The sequence below is a fragment of the Trachypithecus francoisi genome, unplaced genomic scaffold (assembly GCF_009764315.1).
Source record: "Trachypithecus francoisi isolate TF-2019V2 unplaced genomic scaffold, Tfra_2.0 Contig01461, whole genome shotgun sequence".
NCBI lineage: Eukaryota > Metazoa > Chordata > Mammalia > Primates > Cercopithecidae > Trachypithecus > Trachypithecus francoisi.
The window spans coordinates 19276822-19299486 of record NW_022681433.1 but is presented as its reverse complement, the minus strand read 5'-3'; the positions used below and the strand labels follow the sequence as shown (position 1 = coordinate 19299486).

The following is a 22665-nucleotide window of genomic DNA, read 5'->3' as shown; positions in this document are numbered from 1 at the left end:
TTTGACCTGCCTAGCCCAGTTGATGCCTGCATCCCGCCATGCCAGTTCAGACAGAATTCCCTGACTCTGGCTATCTGATCACCTCCACATCCCATCGGATTCCTCAACCCACCTTGAGAGCCGATCATTGTTTCAAGTCAGTTCAGCAAAAGTCTCTGACTTTTGACATCCCCCTTCGTAATTTTCCACGCAATGACCCCTCACACTGCTCATTGGCTGTGAATCCTCAGCTGTCTTTGCTGTATTAGGAGTTGAGCCCCCATCCCTCTGCCCTGTTGCAGTGGTCTTGATGCCTATCAAAGCAGTCCTGAGTAAAGTCTTCTTTACTATTTCAACAGGTGTCAGAATATGATTTTTAGCAAGTCATGTGACTTCAGTTGTCACATGCATCAAATGAAGCCCCCGCCCCCAACATAAGAGAGGATTCCTAGACATTTATTTCCACTAGCCTGAATGAAGCCCAAGTGAGTCCTGCTCCTAAGCACACTGTAACTAGAGCTGTTTCCTCGGAACCCTTGGGGCAGTTTCCCCAAATCTGGCCCGCCCCTGGAATCTGCCTTTTGCACTAACATATACTGATGCTCCCACATCTTCCTGAAAGCAACGGAGAAGGAGCCAGTCCCACAGCAGCTTTCAACAAATGAGATTCGTTATGTTGCAACTTTTAGCTTAAAATTTGAGGTGAATATATTTAATAATATATCTGCTTTCATTTCATTGTGTACATCACCTTTTACATGCCTTATTAGATAGATAATTTAATTTCTTTTCCCACAATATTTCCATAAAGCCAGGGCCTGGGAAGGCCCTGTGTGTTAATGCTGGGACTCTAAGCACGCCTCCACCACCCTCACACACAGCTGTGGACCCCAGAGCTCCAGAAGCCTAGAGTGGATCCTCTTTAACTTTAAGAATTTTCTTTTCCCAGGAATAACAAGATTAGGCATATTTATGGTCTTAATAAAACAGGTTTTACATATCTTTTTTTTTTTTTTTCTTTTGAGATGGAATCTCACTGTATCGCCCAGGCTGGACTGCAGTGGCCGGATCTCGGCTCACTGCAAGCTCTGCCTCCCGGGTTCACACCATTCTCCTGCCTCAGCCTCCAGGGTAGCTGGGACTACAGGCGCCGCCACCACGCCTGGCTAATTTTTTTTTTTTTTTTTTTTTTTTTTTGTATTTTTAGTAGAGACGGGGCTTCCCCGTATTAGCCAGGATGGCCTCGATCTCCTGACCTCGTGATCCGCCCGCCTCAGCCTCCCAAAGTGCTGGGATTACAGGCGTGAGGCACCGCACCCGGCCTTTTTTTTTTCACACGGAGTTTCACTGTTGTTATCCAGGCTGGAGTGCAATGATGCGATCTCGGCTCACTGCAACCTCTGCCTCCTGGGTTCAAGTGATTCTACTGCCTCAGTCTCCCGAGTAGCTGGGATTGCGCCACCATGCCCAGCTAATTTTGTATTTTTAGTAAACACGGGGTTTCGCCATGTTGGTCAGGCTAGTCTTGAACTCCTGACCTTAGCCTCCCAAAGAGCTGGGATTACAGCTGTGAGCCACCGCCCCCAGCTGGTTTTATATAAACCAGCCTGGTTTGATAAAAGTGTATGTATTTTTTTTTTTTTGAGACGGAGTCTCGCTCTGTCGCCCGGACTGGAGTGCAGTGGCCGGATCTCAGCTCACTGCAAGCTCCGCCTCCCGGGTTTACGCCATTCTCCTGCCTCAGCCTCCCGAGTAGCTGGGACTACAGGCGCCCGCCACCTCGCCCGGCTAGTTTTTTTGTATTTTTAGTAGAGACGGGGTTTCACCGTGTTAGCCAGGATGGTCTCGATCTCCTGACCTCGTGATCCGCCCGTCTCGGCCTCCCAAAGTGCTGGGATTACAGGCTTGAGCCACCGCGCCCGGCCAAGTGTATGTATTTTTTTAAAAAGACTGATGTTTTGACTCTCAAAACATCTACTCTATGTGTTCATAAATGTGGCTATATCTAGTCGCTAACATTTTAGCTTTAAGTAATTTGGTACGTAAAGCCTATATAATGTAAATCTCTGCAAAAGTACATGCAAAGTTACTTCATATTTTTTTCTAGCTATAAATGGAATGTATTGCATAGTGAACACAAAGACAGCATAACTTTTAGATGTATCAAATCAATCCTAATTATTAAACATTTATAGTTCGTGTCAGAGTTAGTGATTCTGCATAGTCACTGCTCTTTAAAATGGATGTATAAACAAAATTACCAATACAAAGAAGTCAGCTGGTAAGTTAAAGGAAAATGAGTTCACCTTTGATTTGAAAAAAAAAAAAATCTGGTTCCAAAACTAGGAGGGAATGCACTAATATGGAAACATTTTAGAAGGTTTAAAAAAATCCACAGAAATACTGCAAGATAACATGTATGATGATAGATAAGTAGATTTCTCTCATGTTTAAATAATTTAGCATCAGCAATGGTGTGGAAATTAATCTCACATGACTTCTCATAATACTAGAAATATGGAAATCAATCAAATATTTCAATCATTTAATAAAAATCACACCCATAAAGTCATCTCAATAGTCTTGTCCATTCACACACTGAAATAACAATCAGTTATGAAATGAATCCTGAAGCTAAGAGGCAAGCACTACTGAAAAAGTATCACTTTGTTCCACTGTCTAATGGGTAACGATTTTCAAAAGGTAAAGAGCAATACAGTGAGTTTTTTTCGATGTTTTGCTTTGGAAAGCCAAATACGGCGACATTTTATTTGTTGATATCTTTAGGTTGTAAGATGTGAAGCCTTCCCTGATCTCTATGGCACTAAAATTTCAATTATTGAATGTAATATCGAAATACAGCATTCAAAATTAATGAAAGAGTATTTTGTTATGCTTAAGAAAAAAAGAAGCACATACAGAAATTTAAGGAATAATTATATAAATATACATACATTTTATTTTTTGCACAAATCCTCAAGCTTGTAAAATAAGCATACGTTCTTATAGCAACTAAATTTGAGAAAAAGAGCAAGCATTATATTTTATTGTCATAATTCATAAAGGGAAAAGTAGAGTTCTCTTTCTCTCTCACTGTCTCTCTCCTCTCTCCCTCTCTCCTCAGGTTATTCGATATAATTCTAAGTATTTCACAGTTGTTTATTTTATATTTTCCAAACAATGGTATGGCAGTCTGGGGCACTCATAGATACATTTTATGAAGGAGAAAATGGGCTACATCTAGTCAACTCTCCATTACAATAGCCTCACCAGTATAAAGAAAATGCAAAACTATCTGGGCAAAGGCAAAGAAATTATTTTCAACCCTTGGCTTGAAAACTTACATATACAATTTCAGTTGAAACTGAGGTATGGATAGTTGGTTCACTTTTACCTCTCGAGTGCTTTCATTGGTTTTTGCTTATCTATGTTTCATTTGGGAAAATCCAGCAAGCCTTCAACTCCTAATACAAATTATTGTCATTTTAAACATTAACTCATTTACCTGTTCTCCTTGGTCTCCATGATCACTTCTGGGATATCTGTTTGTAAAAACCATGGAAGTGCGCTTCTTTCCTCTGTTTACGTCTTCCCTCTGTGCTTCCTTTATGTGTGTACTCCAAGTTCAGCTCTTCCTGCCAGGTGGAAAAAAAAGCCTGTTTTTCCCTTCAGCGTCCATTCATCATCTGATGTCAGGAAACATTGTCATGTTTTGCATCTGTGTTCCTTAAAGTATGACTCTCCAGGCTGATGACGGAAGCCTTCTGTTCCAGCGACCCACGGAAGTTCTCAGGGTAAAACTGTGAATTCGCTAAAAGTTTTTGGCTTTCCCCCACAGCAAAATCAATTTATTTTCATCTGATAATTTTCCGTATTTCTTTGTGAAGGTTCTTGGGGAAAATGGTGCAGAAATTCTTGGATTTTGAAGCTTCTCACCCTCATCTCAGCAGATGTAAAATATTCTTTGGTAGGAGCCTTTCTTCTGGCTCTGGTGACATGGGCATCTTGGCCTCACTTCTGTGATCCTGGAAGAAAAATCAAGGAAGGGTAAAGAAAGGGTTAAGGAAAAGCACTTGAAGTCAATGCACTGAAAATGCAATTCCTCATTGAAGAGGGCCATGGTGCTCAGCTCCAGTGACTTTCTAATTATACTCTGCTGGTAGCACGACAGCTCTGCCAAAGAGCATGGCATTCGTTTCTGGCCTCACAAGACAGGCAACCAACAAATGCACATGTGCAGCTATAGAAATTAAAAGTACATTGGCCAGGTGCAGTGGCTCACGCCTGTAATCCAAGCACTTTGGGAGGCCGAGGCGGGCGGATCATGAGGTCAGGAGATCGAGACCCTCCTGGCTAACACGGTGAAACCCCGTCTCTACTAAAAATACAAAAAACTAGCCGGGCGAGGTGGCGACGCCTGAAGTCCCAGCTACTCGGGAGGCTGAGGCAGGAGAATGGCGGGAACCCGGGAGGCGGAGCTTGCAGTGAGCTGAGATGGAGCCACTGCAGTCCAGCCTGGGCGACAGAGTGAGACTCTGTCTCAAAAAAAAAAATTAAAACAATTAAAAGTGCATCTACTTAACCAGTTAGTTTCCCGCTCCCTCTATTTCCCTGGCTTCTTCCAACGGCCAGTATGTGCTTCACTCACACGTGATGTGCCTTTTGTCAGGAACAACACCCTTTAAATCCAAACCCGTTTTGTTTTTGTTTTTGTTTTTTGAGACAGAGCCTCCCTCTATTGTCCAGGCTGGAGTGCAGTGGCATGACCTTGGCTCACTGCAACATCTACCTCCCGGGTTCAAGTGATTCTTCTGCTTCAGCCTCCTGAGTAGCTGGGATTACAGGCGCCTGCCCCCACACTCAGCTAATTTTTGTATTATTCATGGAGATGGGGTGTTGCCCTGTTGGCCAGGCTGGTCTCGAATTCTTGACCTGAAGTGATCTCCCTGCCTCTCGGCCTCCCAAACTGCCGGGATTACAGGTGTGAGCCACTGCACCCGACCCAAACCTACAACTTTATGTGTACAATAATAACTCGTTTGAAAGCAAAATATTTACCTTAGGAAAGGAAATGTGTCCTCAGAAAGACTTAATTTTACTAGTAATATTCCTTATAACCATTGGTGCCTGTAATAGTCTAACATTTTAAGAAACAAATAGAAGAAAAAATGACAAACTTTCTAATTTTTATTTTTTAGGGTGTTGGGCACAATCTGGGCTAACCCAAGGAAACCTCAGTGAAAAATGATGAACTTTTTTTTTTTTTTTTGAGAAGGAGTTTCACTCTTTTCGCCTAGGCTGGAGTGCAATGGCATGATCTCAGCTAACTGCAACCTCTGTTTCCCGGGTTCAAGTGATCCCCCTGCCTCAGCCTCCTGAGTAGCTGGGATTACAGGCATGCTCCACCACGCCCAGCTAATTTTGTATTTTTAGTAGAGACAGGGTTTCTCCACTTTGGTCAGGCTGGTCTCGAACTCCCGACCTCAGGTGACACGCCCACCTTAGCCTCCCAAAGTGCAGGGATTACAGGCGTCAGCTGCCGCACCCGGCTGGCAAACTTCATAAACAATGGTAAGTGGAGGGACACATGCGACTGCATTTTCTGCCCATTCATTGTTCTAAAATACTTCATAATTATCAAGATGCTCTCTCAGACAATGTCATACTAAATGGCTATTTCAGGTAGACAGAACAAGAAAGGTAGAGATGCTGAGACATTAAAATTGAGGCACAGGAAGGCCATTAACTTGTTTCAGCCCATCGAAGCAGGAAGGGATCGACTGGAACGCGGAAGACCAGCTCCGGACTTCTTCTTCTGCATTTGCTATGCAACAATGTTTCATTGTGGGGAAAAAAAGGACTGTAGGAATAACAACCTAAGCTATACTGATTACATTATCAATTCTTGGATGTTCATGAAAACCCAGGAAAAGCACTCCATATTCACTGTAAATGCTTTTCTGAAAACACTTTCCCAGTAACTTGCTATAATTTAAAAATATTACTAGGCATCATGAGTGAGATTAACTCAAACATACCAATGCAAAATCTTCTTATTCTTTCATGAATAGTTCATGAAATTTTGATTGCCATGCCAAGAATTAGAAAAACTATATATGTAAATTTAGGATTTAAGAATTAAAATTAAATTAAGGAACTATATTAGCAAGAGGATGGAAACCTTTTTATGATAATAGACTTATAACTGGACTCCAGTTTGAAATGTTTAAAATTAAAAGAAGTCATGTATAACAAAGTGAAGGATTAGGATCAATTTTTTATCTGTAAAATATAGGAACTGGGGCTGGGCGTGGTGGCTCATGCCTGTAATCCAGCACTTTGGGAGGCCGAGGTGGGCAGATCATGAGGTCAGGAGATCCAGATCATCCTGGCTAACACGATTAAACCCCGTCTTTACTAAAAATACAAAGAATTAGCCTGGCATGGTGGCGGGCACCTGTAGTCCCAGCTACTCGGGAGGCTGAGGCAGGAGAATAACGTGAACCTGGGAGGCGGAGCTTGCAGTGAGCCGAGATTGTGCCACTCACTCCAGCCTGGGAGACAGAGCGAGACTCCGTCTCAAAAAGAAAAAGATATGAATATAAACATGTTTATATGAATGTAAGACAAGCAGGTTTTATATGATAGATAAGAGCTCAAGGGAAGTCTGGAATTAGTTACACTGGAAGCAAGACCTCCAGGCCATCTGCCACTGACGCTCCGCCTCTGCAGGAACCTCAGAAGGGAATCGGAGCAGTATTGATCTCAGCGGAACACTGCGCTTTCATGCTTGTCAGCCTCACTAAATCTCTAATTCCAGTTTGTTGATATCTTTAAGAATACATGTTCTGTGATCTAGAATATTAATTAACTTCATATCAACAGGCATGTTTGATAAAACTGCTAAACAGCATAAAGCTGCGTGGCAAATTATTAAATTTTACTCCCCATGGACAATGATACGTTGGTTACAAAAACCGGTCTTTGGATAATATTTCCTCAGTAACTCTCTTAGCCATTGTAAATATACTGTTATCAATCACATTTATTCCTGTCCTTTCTAACAGAACAGGATGATCCTGCCCAGTGGATTACTAATCCAAGCTGCAGTCTTCCTTCTGACTTACACTGCCCGGCCAGTCTGATAGTCTCATCTAATAAGATAGTCTCATCTAATAATAAGGGGAAGTGGGTTAAACATGACATGACTTGTCCTTGATACACACATGCTTGGTCTCAGAGATCACTGTGTCCTTATCTCACACCTCCTGAACGCAGTCTCTTTCAACTAATCCAGTCTTTAACTTCATTTTTATTTTTATTTATTTTTATTTTTTGAGATGGAGTCTCGCTCTGTTGCCTAGACTGGAGTGCAGTGGCATGATCTTCGCTCACTGCAACCTCCGCCTCCCGGGTTCAAGCAATTCTTCTGCCTCAGCTTCCCGAGTAGCTGGGACTACAGGCATACACCACCTTGCCTGGCTAATTTTTATATTTTTAGTAGAGACAGGGTTTCACTATGTTGGCCAGGCTGCTCTTGAAATCCTAACCTCAGGTGATCCACCCACCTGGGCCTCCCAAAGTGCTGGGATTACAGGTGTGAGCCACTGCACCCAGCCTGGTCTTTAATTTTAATACTACTTCTGCCATTAACAACCAGCTCACAGTTCAGAATTCCAAACACTATTATTCCTTTCCTGGACACTTAGAACGTTTGCACATGTTCATCTCCCTGGAACCTGCCATACTCTCCATAGTTGTCAGAAATTACCCACCACGATGGACTCATTATGTGTGCTGTGAGCCAGTATGTGTGAAGGTGATAAGGTAACAGTTGCCCAGATCATTCTGTTCTCAAAATATAGCCCCCAATGAATCACTCTCATAATTTGTTTTTCATTTTTGAGCTACGACATACAACTTTGGTGATCTTTGGCCTACTTGTGTACCACCTATTTATTCTTCACTTAATATTTATTTTTCCCAAAATGATATTTTAATTAAATAAATGTATTACGAAAAGAAACTTTCCATCTACTATAAATGGAAACCTAGTACCACAAATAGAAAATAACTTTAAAGATGAATAAAATGAATACAAATGACTCATTAAATGCTGATCAAAGTGCCTACTGAAAACACTAAGTCTTTAACCTACTCTTTGTTATTAAAAATGGAGATCAGTAAATTTATGAGAAAATGTATGGCCTTTAATGACTTCATCCAGAAGGAAGAAAAGCTAAAAATTAGTGAATTAAGTGTCCATTTAAGAATTTAGGAAAAAGGCAGGGTGTGGTGGCTCACGCCTGTAATCCCAGCACCCTGGGGGGCCGAGGCTGGTGGATCACCTGAGGTCAGGAGTTCGTAACCAGCCTGGCCAACTGGTGAAACCCCATCTCTACTAAAAAATACAAAAAATTAGCCAGGCATGGTGGTGTGCCCCTGTAATCCCAGCTACTCAGGAGGCTGAGGCAGAAGAATCGCTTGAACCTGCTAGGTGGAGGTTGCAGTGAGCCGAGATCACACTACAGCACTTCGGCCTGGAGGACAGAGCAAGACTCCATCTCAAAAAAAAAAAAAAGAATTTAGGAAAAAATGTCTTGGGGATAAACCCAAAGAAAATAGGAAATAAAGATGAGAGCAGAATTAATGAAAGAGAAATAGAAGTTAATTCTTTAAAAACACTACTAAAGGCCGGGCGCGGTGGCTCAAGCCTGTAATCCCAGCACTTTGGGAGGCCGAGACGGGCGGATCACGAGGTCAGGAGATCGAGACCATCCTGGCTAACACGGTGAAACCCCGTCTCTACTAAAAAAATACAAAAATCTAGCCGGGCGCAGTGGCGGCACCTGTAGTCCCAGCTACTGCGGAGGCTGAGGCAGGAGAATGGCGTAAACCTGGAAGGCGGAGCTTGCAGGGAGCTGAGGTCCGGCCACTGCACTCCAGTCCGGGCGACAGTGCGAGACTCCGTCTCAAAAAAAAAAAAAAAAAAACACTACTAAAATTGGCAAACTTCTGGAAGACTGATCAAGGTAAAAGAAAAAAAAGTCATCCGTGCACCATGGCTCATGCCTGTAATCATAGCACTTTGGGAGGCCACGGAGGCCAGATCACTTAGGCCCAGGAGTTTGAGACCGGCCTGACCAACATGGTAGAACCCCATCTCTACTAAAAATACAAAAGTAGCTGGGCGTGGTGGCGGTGCCTGTAGTCCCAGCTACTCCGGAGGCGGAGGCAGGAGAATGGCTGGAACCCGGGAGGCAGAGGTTGCAGTGAGCCAAGATCGCGCCATTGTACACTGGCCTGGGCAACAGGAAACTCAGTCTTTAAAAAAAAAAAAAAAAGTAGAAAGGAACTTTTTTAAGGGGCAAACTAAAAGGCAAGTCTGGTGCTTAGCAGTGATAAGGATATTTCTTGATCTCTATTTCTACTTAGCATGTATTGGAGAGGGCAGCCAGAACAAGACAGAAGAAACAAAGAGGAACAGGGAGGAGGGGAAGGGAGAACAAAACCATCACTATTCACTGATAGAGTGTTCAAAAAAATTCAGACAAACTGATAATGTTAATAACGGATTTTTTCAAGATTGCTGATATAAGTTAAATTGCATTTCTACATACCAGCAAGAGTTTAAGAGAAAAGTATTTGTTAATGACAGACATTTATCATAGCAAGAAAAAAATGTTACCTTGGAATAATTATAATGAAAGAACTTGTATAGGAATTTTAGGAAGAAAATCTATAAACTTTAATGAAAGACATTAAAAAGACCCTTTAAAAATGGAGATATGTACATGATGAACCAGAAGGTTAAATATTATTGAAATGTCAACTCTCCTCAAATTGATCTTTTAATTCAAAGCAATTTGAATCAAAACCCCAACAACCTTGTAAAATAAAAACACAGTAACCAAAGACACTACTTGAGAAGAAGAGGGAAGACTTCCTCTAGAAGATACTAAGCTTTAACAAGAAACCATAATAATTATGTGGCATTCACACGGGAACAATCAAAGAGAGTAAAAGGCTCAGAAGCAGACCCTTGCATTAACGGGAACCTGATACATGAGAGAAGTATCAGAGGGGTGTAGCGGGGGAAAGCTGGGCCATTCCCAAAATGTTACGGGGCAAGTGGCCAACTATATGGACACAAGCACGAACATGTATCTGAACCCCTACTGTGCACAAGTATCAGTTCTAGATGATTAAGCACATAAGCGAGAAAATCAAACCTTAATGAGACTATTACACCTATATAGATTTTCAGCCCTAATAATGAAAAACAAGCTACGTGAGGAGAAACTTTCTGATGTGCTGTTTTATATAAACGAATGGAACCTGTGTTTCCATGAAACAAGCTCCAAACACACGTTTTGTAGAATCTCAGATATGACATTTCAGGGGCTATCAGGCTTATGTATCAACATACGAACATCCAGTTCTAATACCGAAAACCAAGCTATGTGCAAAGAAGCTTTGGGATGTGCTGTTTTAAATCACTGAATGGAACCTGAGTTTCCATTAAACAAGTCCAAACACACGTTTTGTAGAAACTAAATAATTACATTGCTGAGGTTATTAGGCCTATATATGAACCTATGACTATCCAGCCCAATTAATTATTATGAAGATATGGGTGAAGGAGCTTTGTGGTGTGCTTTATTATACCACTGAATGGAACTTGTTGTTTCATTGTGTCCAGCGGTGGCCTGGGCATGAGCCTGGTACCTGGTGAATACCTCAAGTCCAGTGTGTGCCTGGGGTCTGATGTCCATCTGGGTACTGGTGTCCACTTGGGGCCTGATGTTCGCCTCGAGCTGGATGGCCCCCTGGGGTCAGGGTCTCCACCTGCGGCTTGATGTTCACCAGGGGCCTAGGTATCTACCTGGGGCCTCCTGTTCACCTTGGCCCTGGTATTTACCTGGGGACTGCACATCCACTTGGGGCCTGATGTTCATCTGGGGCCTGGTGTTCAACTGGGGCCTATGTGTCCACCTGGGACCTGACATACAGTTGCCTGATGTCCATCTGGGGCCTGGTTTCCACCCGGGGCCTGAATGTACCTGGAGCCTTGTGTCCACCTGGGGCCTGCTATTAACCTGGGCATCCGCCAGGGGCCTGATGTTCAGCTGGGGCCCAGGTGCCAAACTGGGACCTGATGTTTACGCAGGGACTGGAGTCCACTTGGCTAGGGCCTGGCATCAACCTGATGTCTGATGTCTGGTGTCCACCTAGAGTCCTGTGTCCCTTGGGGCCTGATGTTGTGCTGGGGCCTTGGTGTCCACTGAGGCCTTATGTCTGTGGTGGTGGGGAAGAGGGGAGGGGAATCCCTGTCCCCACGGGCCCTGCCCTCTTCCTGGGGAGAGTGGGTGGGGAGTTTCTGTGCCCCCGCTCCTCAACATCCAGGAATTCACCCTCCTGCACACGCAGTGGGGAAGGCGCCATTTTTGCCCACTTGGTGCCCCGTTAAGTTGCCCCTACTGCTCTGCTCAGGGTGTGAAGATCTCAGGTGGGTGCTGGACTGGAGGCCCCGGAGCTGCACCCCACCTGACTCCCTGCGAGAGCGGGCTTGTGCTTGTGAGCTAGAGCACGGCCGCCGGGGGTCTGTGTGACATGGCAAAGAAAACTTTTATACGACTGAAATGTTGTCGATAGTGAAATTAAAATGCAGTACAGTAAGACTGCCTTGTAGGGGCATGGTATTTTAGATTTGTTAAAGCGATTTCATAGGGATGATTTTATTTCAGTCTCTAAGTCTAGTGATTTGGTAGGGAATTGTGAATTTCGTTATACAGAGAAGGAAACGGGTGTCCAGAAGAGTCCAGCAACAGCCCATACTTCGGTCTTCTCTTCACCATGGCTTGAGAATCACATAATCTTGCTGTGCCCAACTTTCCTCATCCCTAAACAGTTGCCTTATCCATGAACCATATCACTGCAACATCAAACTGAGCTGTGTCCTAACAGCATTTAGTCAACTGCATACGGTTTTTGTGAGTATTAGATGCTGCTACTTTTGCTGAGGTAGTATTTTTGAACACATGAAGTGACATGAAATGTGTTCGTGATGTTCTCTGCCCACTGATTTCATGACCTCCTCTCATGCTCCAGGCCTCAAAACAACCAACGCTGTCCAACAGCTATTAGGTACCAGGGCTCCCCTCCCCCCAGCTTGGAACCTGAAGCCACTGCCCACAGTTAACAAGCACGTGTGCCACTCAGTGACCTCTTGGCCTTCCCAGCAAAACTACCCTATTTTGGCATCTGGGCTTGACCCACAGCAGGAAAACTTGGCACTACAGTACATATGATCTCATTTAAGAAGGAGGAAGATAAACATGCCATCTGCACTTACTCACCGACGGGAAAAGTTCTGTGAGTTACACAGTTTGAAACAGGAACAGCCAGGAGACTGGGGACTTAAATCACAGCTATTGTATAAATAAAAGGAGCTGTTCCCTGAGCTAAACGCCGCCCTTTGGCAGAGGTAAGGCCTTTTGGCAGAGGGAGGCAGGAGAAGAGTGCAGGAAGTGAAGAAGTTCCTGAGGTGACAAAGTGAATTGCACCAGAGAGAAGGGGGGATAAAGCAAGCTTCCCAGGAACTAGCACAGGAACCCCTAGCTGTCCCCCGAGGACAGGACAAGAAAGGCCTCTCCTGCAGGAATGAGATTAAAATACAATCAGGAGCCACGCGAATACTCTATCTCCTTTGATACGCTGTCTTCCCTGTTGGTTTAAGGGTGTCTTTGGGGCTAGTAAAGGCCCTCTTCCCTGAAGGATTCCTTCCCTTTTCATGGTGTTCAGTGCTGCCGTGTTCACACACGCCTCTGCAGCTGCACCTGGCAAAATAGCTTGAGTTTCCCTAGAAATGCTCTTTGAGAAAGGAATAGAGGCAGAATTGCCTTTGGTGATCTCCTAAGAATGGGGTCCATGTTCATCTGAAGATGGGAATGAAAAATTCATCCTTTTGGTCCGACCAAATTCATACATGGCTAAATCCTCTGGGATATGGTGAAGGCTGACCCTTGAAAGCCCCTAACATTACAGAAACAAGGAGCCAAATGCAGCGACTTCAGGCCCACAGAACGCCTTCATGGGAATTAACAGCGAAGTAATCATCTCACTCTCCTAACTTCGGGAGAAAGGATGAGTCAGCAAAGACTAAATTGGTTTAAAAATAGAACCTTTGCAAAATGGAAAAGTCGGATGAATTCACGCTATAAATCAATAGACCTGAAAATGTAAGGCACAGCAAGCATTTTGGATGACATTAATGAAGACCTGTGTTGGCACAGGGTGCTGCAGGAAAGGTCGGGGGTCACCACAGCCACTCCCCGACCTTAAATTGAATATTTTCGTAAAATAGTTTCTAGAGCACAAAAGGTGAAGCTAAAGGTGAGTGCTACTGATCTTTGATGTGTGTGTAATTAAAGATTTTGATGTAAAATGTACAACAGAAAAGACACTGTATTTCAATAAGAAAAATATATAAATTATTCCTCCAGTCCTCCAAATCCCTTCTGTGTCATACAAATCTTTCTGGTCTGCTTTGCTGAAAGTTCCTTGAGAATATCTTATTCACCTTTGACTCTCCTACTTAGGTTTATGCATACAGAAAGTATTCAATAAAGATTGAATAATTTAGTCACTTTGGCCAATTTACAGATAATAAAACTACACATATTTTGTATGTAGTTTATCTAGCCTCAGATTCTAGCTTGTCAACAGGCCGAGCTGATTGTGGGAGGCAGGAGGCTAGGGGGCTGGCACTGAAATAGAAGGTCCCAGAGTCTTAGATTTACCTTCAAAAGCTCAATTTACCCTAAAATATACCATTTTACATAAAAATAACATCACGTATGAGAGAATCATATGGTACGTGAATATCTCAATAAAGCTATTAAATGAAATTTTAAAAATAGATTATATGACTAAAATATATTTTATTTTTAAGTGTCGTTTCAATACATGATAATATCTTAATTGATATTATCTAATAATATATGACTTTTTGAAGGGAAAAATAATATTCAATTATTTCTTTAAAAAGTACCTCTTTGGGGAGGATTGACCATGTAAAATCATGGCAGAGGCTCACTAAACTGTTATTCAGTCATTGAGGTAGGGATTTTTTTTTTTTTTTTTTTTTTGAGACGGAGTCTCGCTCTGTCACCCAGGCTGGAGTGAGTGGCACCATCTCAGCTCACTGCAAGCTCCGCCTCCCGGGTTCACACCATTCTCCTGCCTCAGCCTCCCGAGTACCTGGGACTACAGGCGCCACCACCACACCTGGCTAATTTTTTTGTATTTTTAGTAGAGATGGGGTTTCACCGTGTTAGCCAGGATGGTCTCGATCTCCTGACTTCATGATCTGCCGGCCTCGGCCTCCCAAAGTGCTGGGATTACAGGTGTGAACCACTGCGCTTGGCCCAGCCCGAGGTAGGGATTTTTAACCTATCATGAATCCCATTTAAGGAGGAGGAAGCTTAGGCTACAGGAGGTTAAGTGTCAGAACTAGTATGATGTGGAGCCAGGTTCCAAAACCCAGTATATCTTACTCCGAATACATTAAAATCTTGGGTACTTTTTATTATTATTCTTAGCAGGGACTCTCAGGAATATGACGGTAAATTGAACATAGATCTGTTCTTCATAATCAGGATTGTCTCTGGATGGTCACTTAGCATAAACGTTTAATAAATAATATTGGCTGGGCTCAGGCCTGTAATCCCAGCACTTTGTAAGGCTGAGGTGGGCAGATCACTGGAGATCAGGAGTTTAAGACCAGCCTGGGCAACATGGTGAAACCCTGTCTCCACTAAAAATACAAAAATTAGCCAGGCACGGTAGCAGGCACTTATAATCCCAGCCACTAGGGAGGCTGAGGCAGGAGAATCACAAACCAGGGAAGTGGAGGTTGCAGTGAGCTGAGAGGTTGCAGTGAGCTGAGATTGCACCACTGCACTCCAGCCTGGGTGACAGAGTTAGACAACATCTCTAAATAAATAATAAATAAATAAATAAACTAAAGGGATATTTGGTATAATTGACAGAAAATTCATAAAGATTGGTTGTAATTTATGTTTGAAGCTTAAAGACCTAACAAACTAATCTCCTTAGGCTCTAAGTAGCTATCATTGATCAAAGCTCTGTTTATTTCATGTTGCCAAATTTAGCAAATAAAAACCATAAATATAAGCATATACACTTTAAGTTTGAGTTTCAGATAAACCGTGAATTATTTTTTAGTATGTCTATGTCTTATGCAATATTTAGTGTATTTTATCTTGTAATCCTATTAGGGTTTTTTAAATGGTTAAATTTATCATTGCATTAAAAACAAGGAAAAAGGCTAAACTATTACTATGGGAAAACGTGCACAAATTCTAGATACGTATAAAATTCAAATACTCCTTTCTAGCACTTAGTACTTTAATGAGGTAGGGAGGTTTATAAAATTTAAATTATCATCAATAATTATATTAGGGTGGCTTTGATTTATTTTTAAGTGTCATTTCAGAACACATTAAAAGGCTATGTGGACTGTAGAGCCCTCATTTTCTGCCCTAGATGACAGACTCCTGGTGTAATCTCGAGCAGAACATTTACAACAAATATTTGTCTGGATGTAAGGTTATTATAACTGGACCATAGATCTCTCCTGACAAAACCCTGAACCAGCGTGGCACCTTGGGTTTCACATCATCATCAACTCGAAGTGCCCTGAGGGGGATACCATGGTAGGAACAGAGCTCAGAGTTCAGTCTGAGAACTCCCTGATGCTCACCAAGAGAATCCAGTCTTACCATCTAGTCAGTCTCTCCTTTTACTACTAAGAAATACTTGGGGTTCTACTCTCTCTTAAGGTTACATTTTGTAATCTGCAAAATGCGGCTACCTGTTTCATAAGGTTATTGTAAGAATCAATGAGACAAAAGTGTTTAATTTGATCAAATAATTGTTATAAACTGAGGCTACCCCAAAGAGAGATATCTGAATCATGTAGCCAGAACCTGAAGGAAATCGAAAGATTATTCTATGTCTCTTACTTTAGAGGCTTTCTAATTAGCACAAAGAGAAGCCAAAGCAGGGCTAGAGCCACACCTTTGGTCCCCAATCCAGTGCTTTTCCCAGCTTCGCTATGTTCCCCCTTAGGTAGGGGTGAAACGGCCTCATCCTAGACGTTAAAATCTGACACATCCTGGCTAACACGGTGAAACCCCGTCTCTACTAAAAATACAAACAATTAGTTGGGCGTGGTGGCGGGCGCCTGTGGTCCCAGCTACTCGGGAGGCTGAGGCAGGAGAATGGTGTGAACCCGGGAGGCAGAGCTTGCAGTGAGCCGAGATGGCGCCACTGCACTCCAGCCTGGGTGAGACAGCGAGACTCCGTCTCAAAAAAAAAAAAACAAAAAACTGACACATATCCTAAGTGTAGAGTTAAGGAAAGGAAAGACGGCAGGATAAAGACATATAAAGTAGAAATTAAAATAGTAACAGGATTGACAGTGCAAAGAGCAAATTTCCACCTACGCTGTCCAAGATCAGAATAGCAATGGGAATTGTCCTGACTTCCAATTTGGCATCCTTCGCATCAATCACATTTAGCAGTCCTCATGTAGGCTCATGGTGGGAGCAGTCAACATCATCATCACTGCTGCTGTCATACAGGATTTAGGAAGAGTTGTACAAAGGGAATTGCCCTTCCCTCTTCCAAGGAATACTCCTATGGCAACATGGAAACATCAGCATTCCTTTTATAGACAAGATGGCTTAGTGTTTCATGTATAGCAAGAACTGAATATGTATTTTGTACTGATCAGAACTCATTCAGATGCACTCAGCCGAAAGTTCATTTCAAAATGTATTCCTTTAGGGAAATGGCACATGAATCCCTTTAGCATGCTTCACCATGGATGGATGGTTAGGTAGAGTGAGAAAATGACAAAACTCTTACTAAATAGTGACACTGTGTGAAGAACCCTGCTAGCACCTTCACACACATCACCTGGTTTCAACCCTGTGACCGTTAAGTGAATAACTGCATCACAGGAGGGAACTGAGGTTCGCAGAAGTCACGTGGATTGTCAGGGGCTGCAGGGAGGATGTGGTAGAGCTGAGATTGGAACCCCGGGCTTCTGGGAGCAAATCCAGCGTAAAGCAATAGTTCCTGAGATGCTTCGGATGTAAGCAAACCTTGGTCTTCAAGTTCTACAATTGGACTTTTCTTCCTATTATGTGAGGAATAGAAAATACTTAATCATGGAAAAGTTCAAGTAAGATATAAGGAAAATAGGGTATGTGGAAAATCTGGCTTGCTTTGTTTGAAAGAGACTGAAGGAGTCTTTAAGATCCAAAGAGAAAAGAAAGAAAAAATTGCCCGGACAGCCTAGGAAGGTGAAGAAAGGATGAAAGGGAGGCTCAGGAGGAGAGAGGAAAGGAAACGCGGATCGTTGTCACAGCCCAAAGTGAGGCTTCAGGGCAAGATTAGGGAAGGCAGTTTGGATGGTCCGAAGTAAAACTATTGGGCCATGATGACCCTGCATTAACCTAGAATGAATCTGGTTATCCATGGGCAGCTTAAGAAAAACAATATGGCAAATCCACTTGTCATGTGACAAATAAAATGGGATTAAGTGTCAATTCTTCTTCTTATTATTTTAATCCATGACCTGTGAATCAATTACCTTTATCTGCACTGATGGCGAAATGAAGAGTTCCCCTTCAAAATAACTTCCGGGCAGCTTGCGCTTTAAGCACATGGATTCCAGCTGGCTTCTGCCTTTTAAGTGGAATGGGCTTTTATCCATCTTCAGAGGCAGAGAGAATAAAATTAAAGCCAAAACGATTGATATGTTATAACAGAAACAAACCCAGTCCTCTTCTCTGAGGTATTGACCTTGTTTTAAGGAATAAAAAAAGACAGCGAGAGAGAGGTTTTGTTGCTAAAGCTGGAATACTCTTTCAAAGAATCTAATGATCACTTACTAGAATAAAATGAAATATGTGAAATATTTTTAACGAAAAGCAGGATTTTCAAATATTATATAAGATAACCATAACATATGGCATTGTTTGAAGGCATGCTGTTTAAAGTGAGAGCACTTTTACAAATTAACTGTAAGCTACTTTGAGAATCCCATCTTATTGTTCAGCAAGACTCTGGACCCCACACTGTGTTACTGCCACAGCTCCATTGTGGCAGTGCATGGCAATTCCGGTGGAAATTAAAATGACAAAGCGGCTAGTCCAGCATCTTGACCGCGGCAGATTTCTCTAGTCACCCTGCAGCCGCTCTTCACCCACAAATTCACAAGCAGTCAACCCAAACTACATTTTCAGAAGAGCTCATTACTCACAGCTGCAGAGCACGCTGAAGGCCCTCTCGTCTCTGTCCTCTCCGAAGGCCGGTTTGTTAAGGAAAGTGGCCCCTTACCTCCCCCAGCAGCTGCAGTGGCCGAGCCCTGGTTTCCCAAGACTCAGAGGACCCAAGGCCAACCACACCATGGAGCCCGCCCATCCCCACACTGCTCCTGCAGCTGCCCTTCTCGCTGGCCACCCAGCTGGAATCTCGGACTTACTGGGGGCTGTGGGCATCAGGGTCTCTCGGTCTTTGTTTTCCTCCAGTGCCATCAGCAGGTCCCAGCGTGACTGTCCTGCAGCCGCACTGGGTCCAGGCGGCTCCTGCCGCAGTCAGTTGCTCCCCCTACCCAGAAGCCTTTTTTTTCTTCTTAAAGAGACAGGACTGTCATCAACCCTAGGTGTCAGTAATGCTGCAAGTGCAGCCTTGTCGTTCAGTGTGGGGGTGACAGCCAACCACACGTTTTTGTTCTGTTTGCTTGCAAAGGCTAATTTTTAGCAGTACGTATCGCTAACAGAAGACTGGCTCTGTTAAACACCAGCTGTGCCACCTTAGACAAGTCACACGTGGGTCTCGAGTTCCTCACAGGAAATGAAGACCTGTGGCCTGGTAATGTTGTAGCTCACAATCTGCTTTTTGTATGTTATTTGAAGTGGCATATGAGGTTCCAATGGTTAAAAAAAAAAAAAAAGCATTCACTCAAAATGTGTTGTAAACGGTGAAATGCTAGACAATTGATCCTGTTCTAAGTTGAAATTGCTAGTCTCACTTGAATAATAAAAAATATTGTAACTGTTATTTTCTGGCTTCCTCTGGTGAGGGATGTGAAATACCACCAGCATTTATTTCATTTCGGCACACGGCTGTCCTGCCACTGGCCTGGGTACATCATATTCCTCATGATAGTCTCCTAGTAGAACTGCCTACTTTATCCATAGAAATCTAGAATTTGGGCTTATTTGGAAATACTGGAGCTTGGAAGCTTCTTATTGCTTCGCTTCTGCGGAAAATTCCTCTTAAGTCAGTTCAAACAACTCCAGACCTGAAAAGGCTCAAATGATCTCTCCTGGGAGAAGACCAAAGCAAGCCCCAAATGTCAGCACCAACCTGAGAAGGAGAGCCCCTGCTTCTTGTACCTGGCCCTGCACTGGTCTGACCCAGAAGATGCCACGTCTAATGGTGTCTCCTTCACATCCTAGACTCACAGATTTGTGCACATATTATTATTTCCTGGGAGATAGAAGGGAAACCTCCTGTTCTAACAAAAGGACCGAATAATCACAAACAAAGCAAGTTTCTATTGGGGAGAAATGGTGTCTTGTGGGGCCTTTTCATTGGGTTCTCACCGTAGTGCCGTGTGGACCAACAGGCCCTCACTGACTTGCGCCCGTGGAGTGAGCCTGCCTCTCTGAGGCTGAACTAATGTGGTTCAGTTGTCATCAGTTTAATTCAGCACACAAATATGGAGCACTTGCTGTGTTCCTGGCATCAGCTAGACACTGTGGACTAAACGGTGAATACCCAGTGTGTTGCTCCCCTAGCAGGCTCTTCTACTCACAACTGTAAACCATTACACCCCCCATGGGAAAAGTTATAAATAATGACATATATAAAAACTATATATATGCGTGTGTGTGCGTGTGTATGTATATATAGTTTTCAGAAAGGTTAGACCATTTTGCCTACGTACTCACACTAAATAAAGGTATCCTGTGAAATATTGGTTATTCAGAAATAGTGTCGCTTAGCTAGGTATGCTGGAACATGCCTGTAATCCTAGCAACTCGGGAGGCTGAGGAAGGAAGATTGCTTGAGGCCGGGAGTTTGAGACGAGCCTGAGCAACATAGCAAGACCTCAGGCTGGGTGTAGTGGCTCACGCCTCTAATTCCAACACTTTGGGAGGCCAAGGTGGGTGGATCACTTGCAGCCAGGAGTTCAAGACCAGCCTGGCCAACATGATGAATCCCCGTCTCTACTAAAAATACAAAAATTAGCTGGGTGTGGTGTGTGCACCTGTAATCTCAGATACTTGGGAGGCTAAGGCAGGAGAATTGCTTGCACCTGGGAGGCAGAGGTTGCAGTGAGCTGAGATCACGCCACTGCTCTCCAACCTGAACAACAGTGTGATACTCTGTCTCAAAAAAACAAAAACAAACAAACGTAGCAAGACTTAATCTCTACAAAAATTAAAAAATTCAGCAGGCATTGGTGGTGCATGCCTGCAGTCCTAGCTACTCGGGAGACTGAGGTGGGAGGATCACTTGAGCCCAGGAGTTTAAAGTTACAGTGAGCTATGACTACACCACTGCACTCCAGCCTGGGGGACAGAGTGAGCCCCCATCTCTAAAATTAAAAAAAAAAAAAAAAGACAAAAAAATAGTGGTGCAATGTAGAAATCAAAGCTTAAATACCCCTGTGAGCACGGCCTATGATACACCTAGTTACTGTCACAACACATTGCAGGTGTTTATATGTGGCTTTCTACACATTCAGAAGGTGATTTCATGTGCATTGCAAGCCCTTCACTCTGCCACTGTCCAGAGATGATGGCACATGCAATAAACCTCATGAGTTTAGTTACACTCATGGTACCATTTATGCTACTGAAATGTTGTCAGAAGATTTAGACTTTGTCCTAAAAATTTAAGAAAGCAAAGATTTCTGGATAATTCACGAACCACAGACCTTCCACATTCTGGGCAAAGATCGACCATTAACATATCCAGGTCAGAGGTCAATATGTCTGTGATGGTTAACTGTAGGTGTCAACTTGACTGGGCTAAGCAATGCCCAGGTAGCTGGTAAAGCATCCTCTCGGGGTGTGTCTGTGAGGGTGTCTGCCAAAGAGACTAGCGTCTGAATTACTAGACTGGGTAAAGATCAGACGGACATCATCCCTCATGAAGGCCCAGATAGAACCAAAAGTCAGAGGAAGGACAAATTCTCTCCCTGTCTCTCCTTGAGCTGGTACATCCCATCTTTTCCTACCTTAGACATCAGAGTTCCTGGGTCTCAGAGCTTCAGACTCCAGGAGTTACACCAGCACCCCACCTCATTGTCAGGCCTTTGGCCTTGTACTAGGATTTACACCACCATTAGCTTGCCTGGTTCTCAGGCCATCAGACTCAGACTGAATCACACCAACAGCTTTCCTGGTTCTCCAGCTTGCAGATGGCAGATCAGAGGACTTATTGGCTTCCACAAGCACATGAGTCAATTTCCATAATAAATCCCTTCTTCCATATCTATAAATATTTTTGGTTCTGTTTCTCTGGGGAACCCTAAGACAATGTCTCCATCTTACCCTAAACTGAGCCTAGAACATGAGAAAGCATGACCCAGTGCCACGGCTGTCCAGAACCATAAAAGTGCAGCCAGAGGACGAGTCTCTGCCACTTGTCCAGAGGTTTCAAAGAGCTGCTGCAACATGCTGGCTCCTTCTGGATCCTCCCAGCTGCTGCTCCCACCATGCCAGCCTTTCATTCCAGCCACATCACGTGGCCAAAGCTCTGTTCACATGTGGCCTGGAGACCACGTGGCTTTCTTAGCCTCTTCCTGAAAGCTGTATGAAGGTCAGCTTTTATCAACTCAGAAAGGTTAGCAGCTCAACCTGGATGATACAAGCTTAAGTCTCAGCATCCAGTCATAGTTTTGGAGTCTTAGCTTCTGTTTCTGTGATGGTTAATATTGAGTGTCAACTTGACTGGATTGAAGGCTGCAAGGTATTGTTCCTGGGTGTGTGTGTGAGGCTGTTGCCAAAGGAGATTAACATTTGAGTCAGTGGCAGAGGCAGACCCACCCTCAATCTGGGTGGGCACAGTCTAATAAGCTGCCAGCACAGCTAGGATAAAAGCAGGCAGAGGAATGTGGAAGGATTAGACTGGCTTAGTCTTCTAGCCTACATCTTTCTCCTGTGCTGAATGCTTCCTACCCATGAATATTGGACCCCAAGTTCTTCAGCTTTGGGACTCTTGGACCTTTGGCCACAGACTGGCTTCCTTGCTCCTCAGCTTGCAAATGGCCTGGTTTTTTTTTTGTTTTGTTTTTTGTTTTTGAGTCAGAGTCTCACTCTGTTGTCCAGGCTGGAGTACAGTGGCATGATCTCGGCTCACTGCAAGCTCCGCCTCCCAGGTTCATGCCATTCTCCTGCCTCAGCCTCCCAAGTGGCTGGGACTACAGGCGCCCGCCACCATGCCCAGTTAATTATTTTATATTTTTAGTAGAGATGGGGTTTCACCGTGTTAGCCAGGATGGTCTCGATCTCCTGACCTTGTGATCCGTCCGCCTTGGCCTCCCAAAGTGCTGGGATTACAGGCGTGAGCCAC

General features: G+C 43.6%; 1 protein-coding gene across 3 annotated transcripts in view; it reads right to left on the bottom strand.

Moving 5' to 3' along the window:
- SACS (sacsin molecular chaperone) overlaps positions 1-22665 on the bottom strand; it is a 128538-nt gene that overhangs the window by 75287 nt on the left and 30586 nt on the right. Inside the window, exons 1-2 of one of the 3 annotated variants that reach the window (XM_033237178.1) lie at positions 18560-18714; positions 3485-4004 (exon numbers count right to left, since the gene is read on the bottom strand). In XM_033237178.1, the coding sequence (XP_033093069.1) occupies positions 3485-3504 (20 nt within the window). In that variant the 5' untranslated portion in view covers positions 3505-4004; positions 18560-18714. Of the gene's footprint in view, positions 1-3484; positions 4005-18559; positions 18715-22665 lie in introns of those variants that run through there. The other 2 variants (XM_033237208.1, XM_033237188.1) reach the window with 2 other exon arrangements.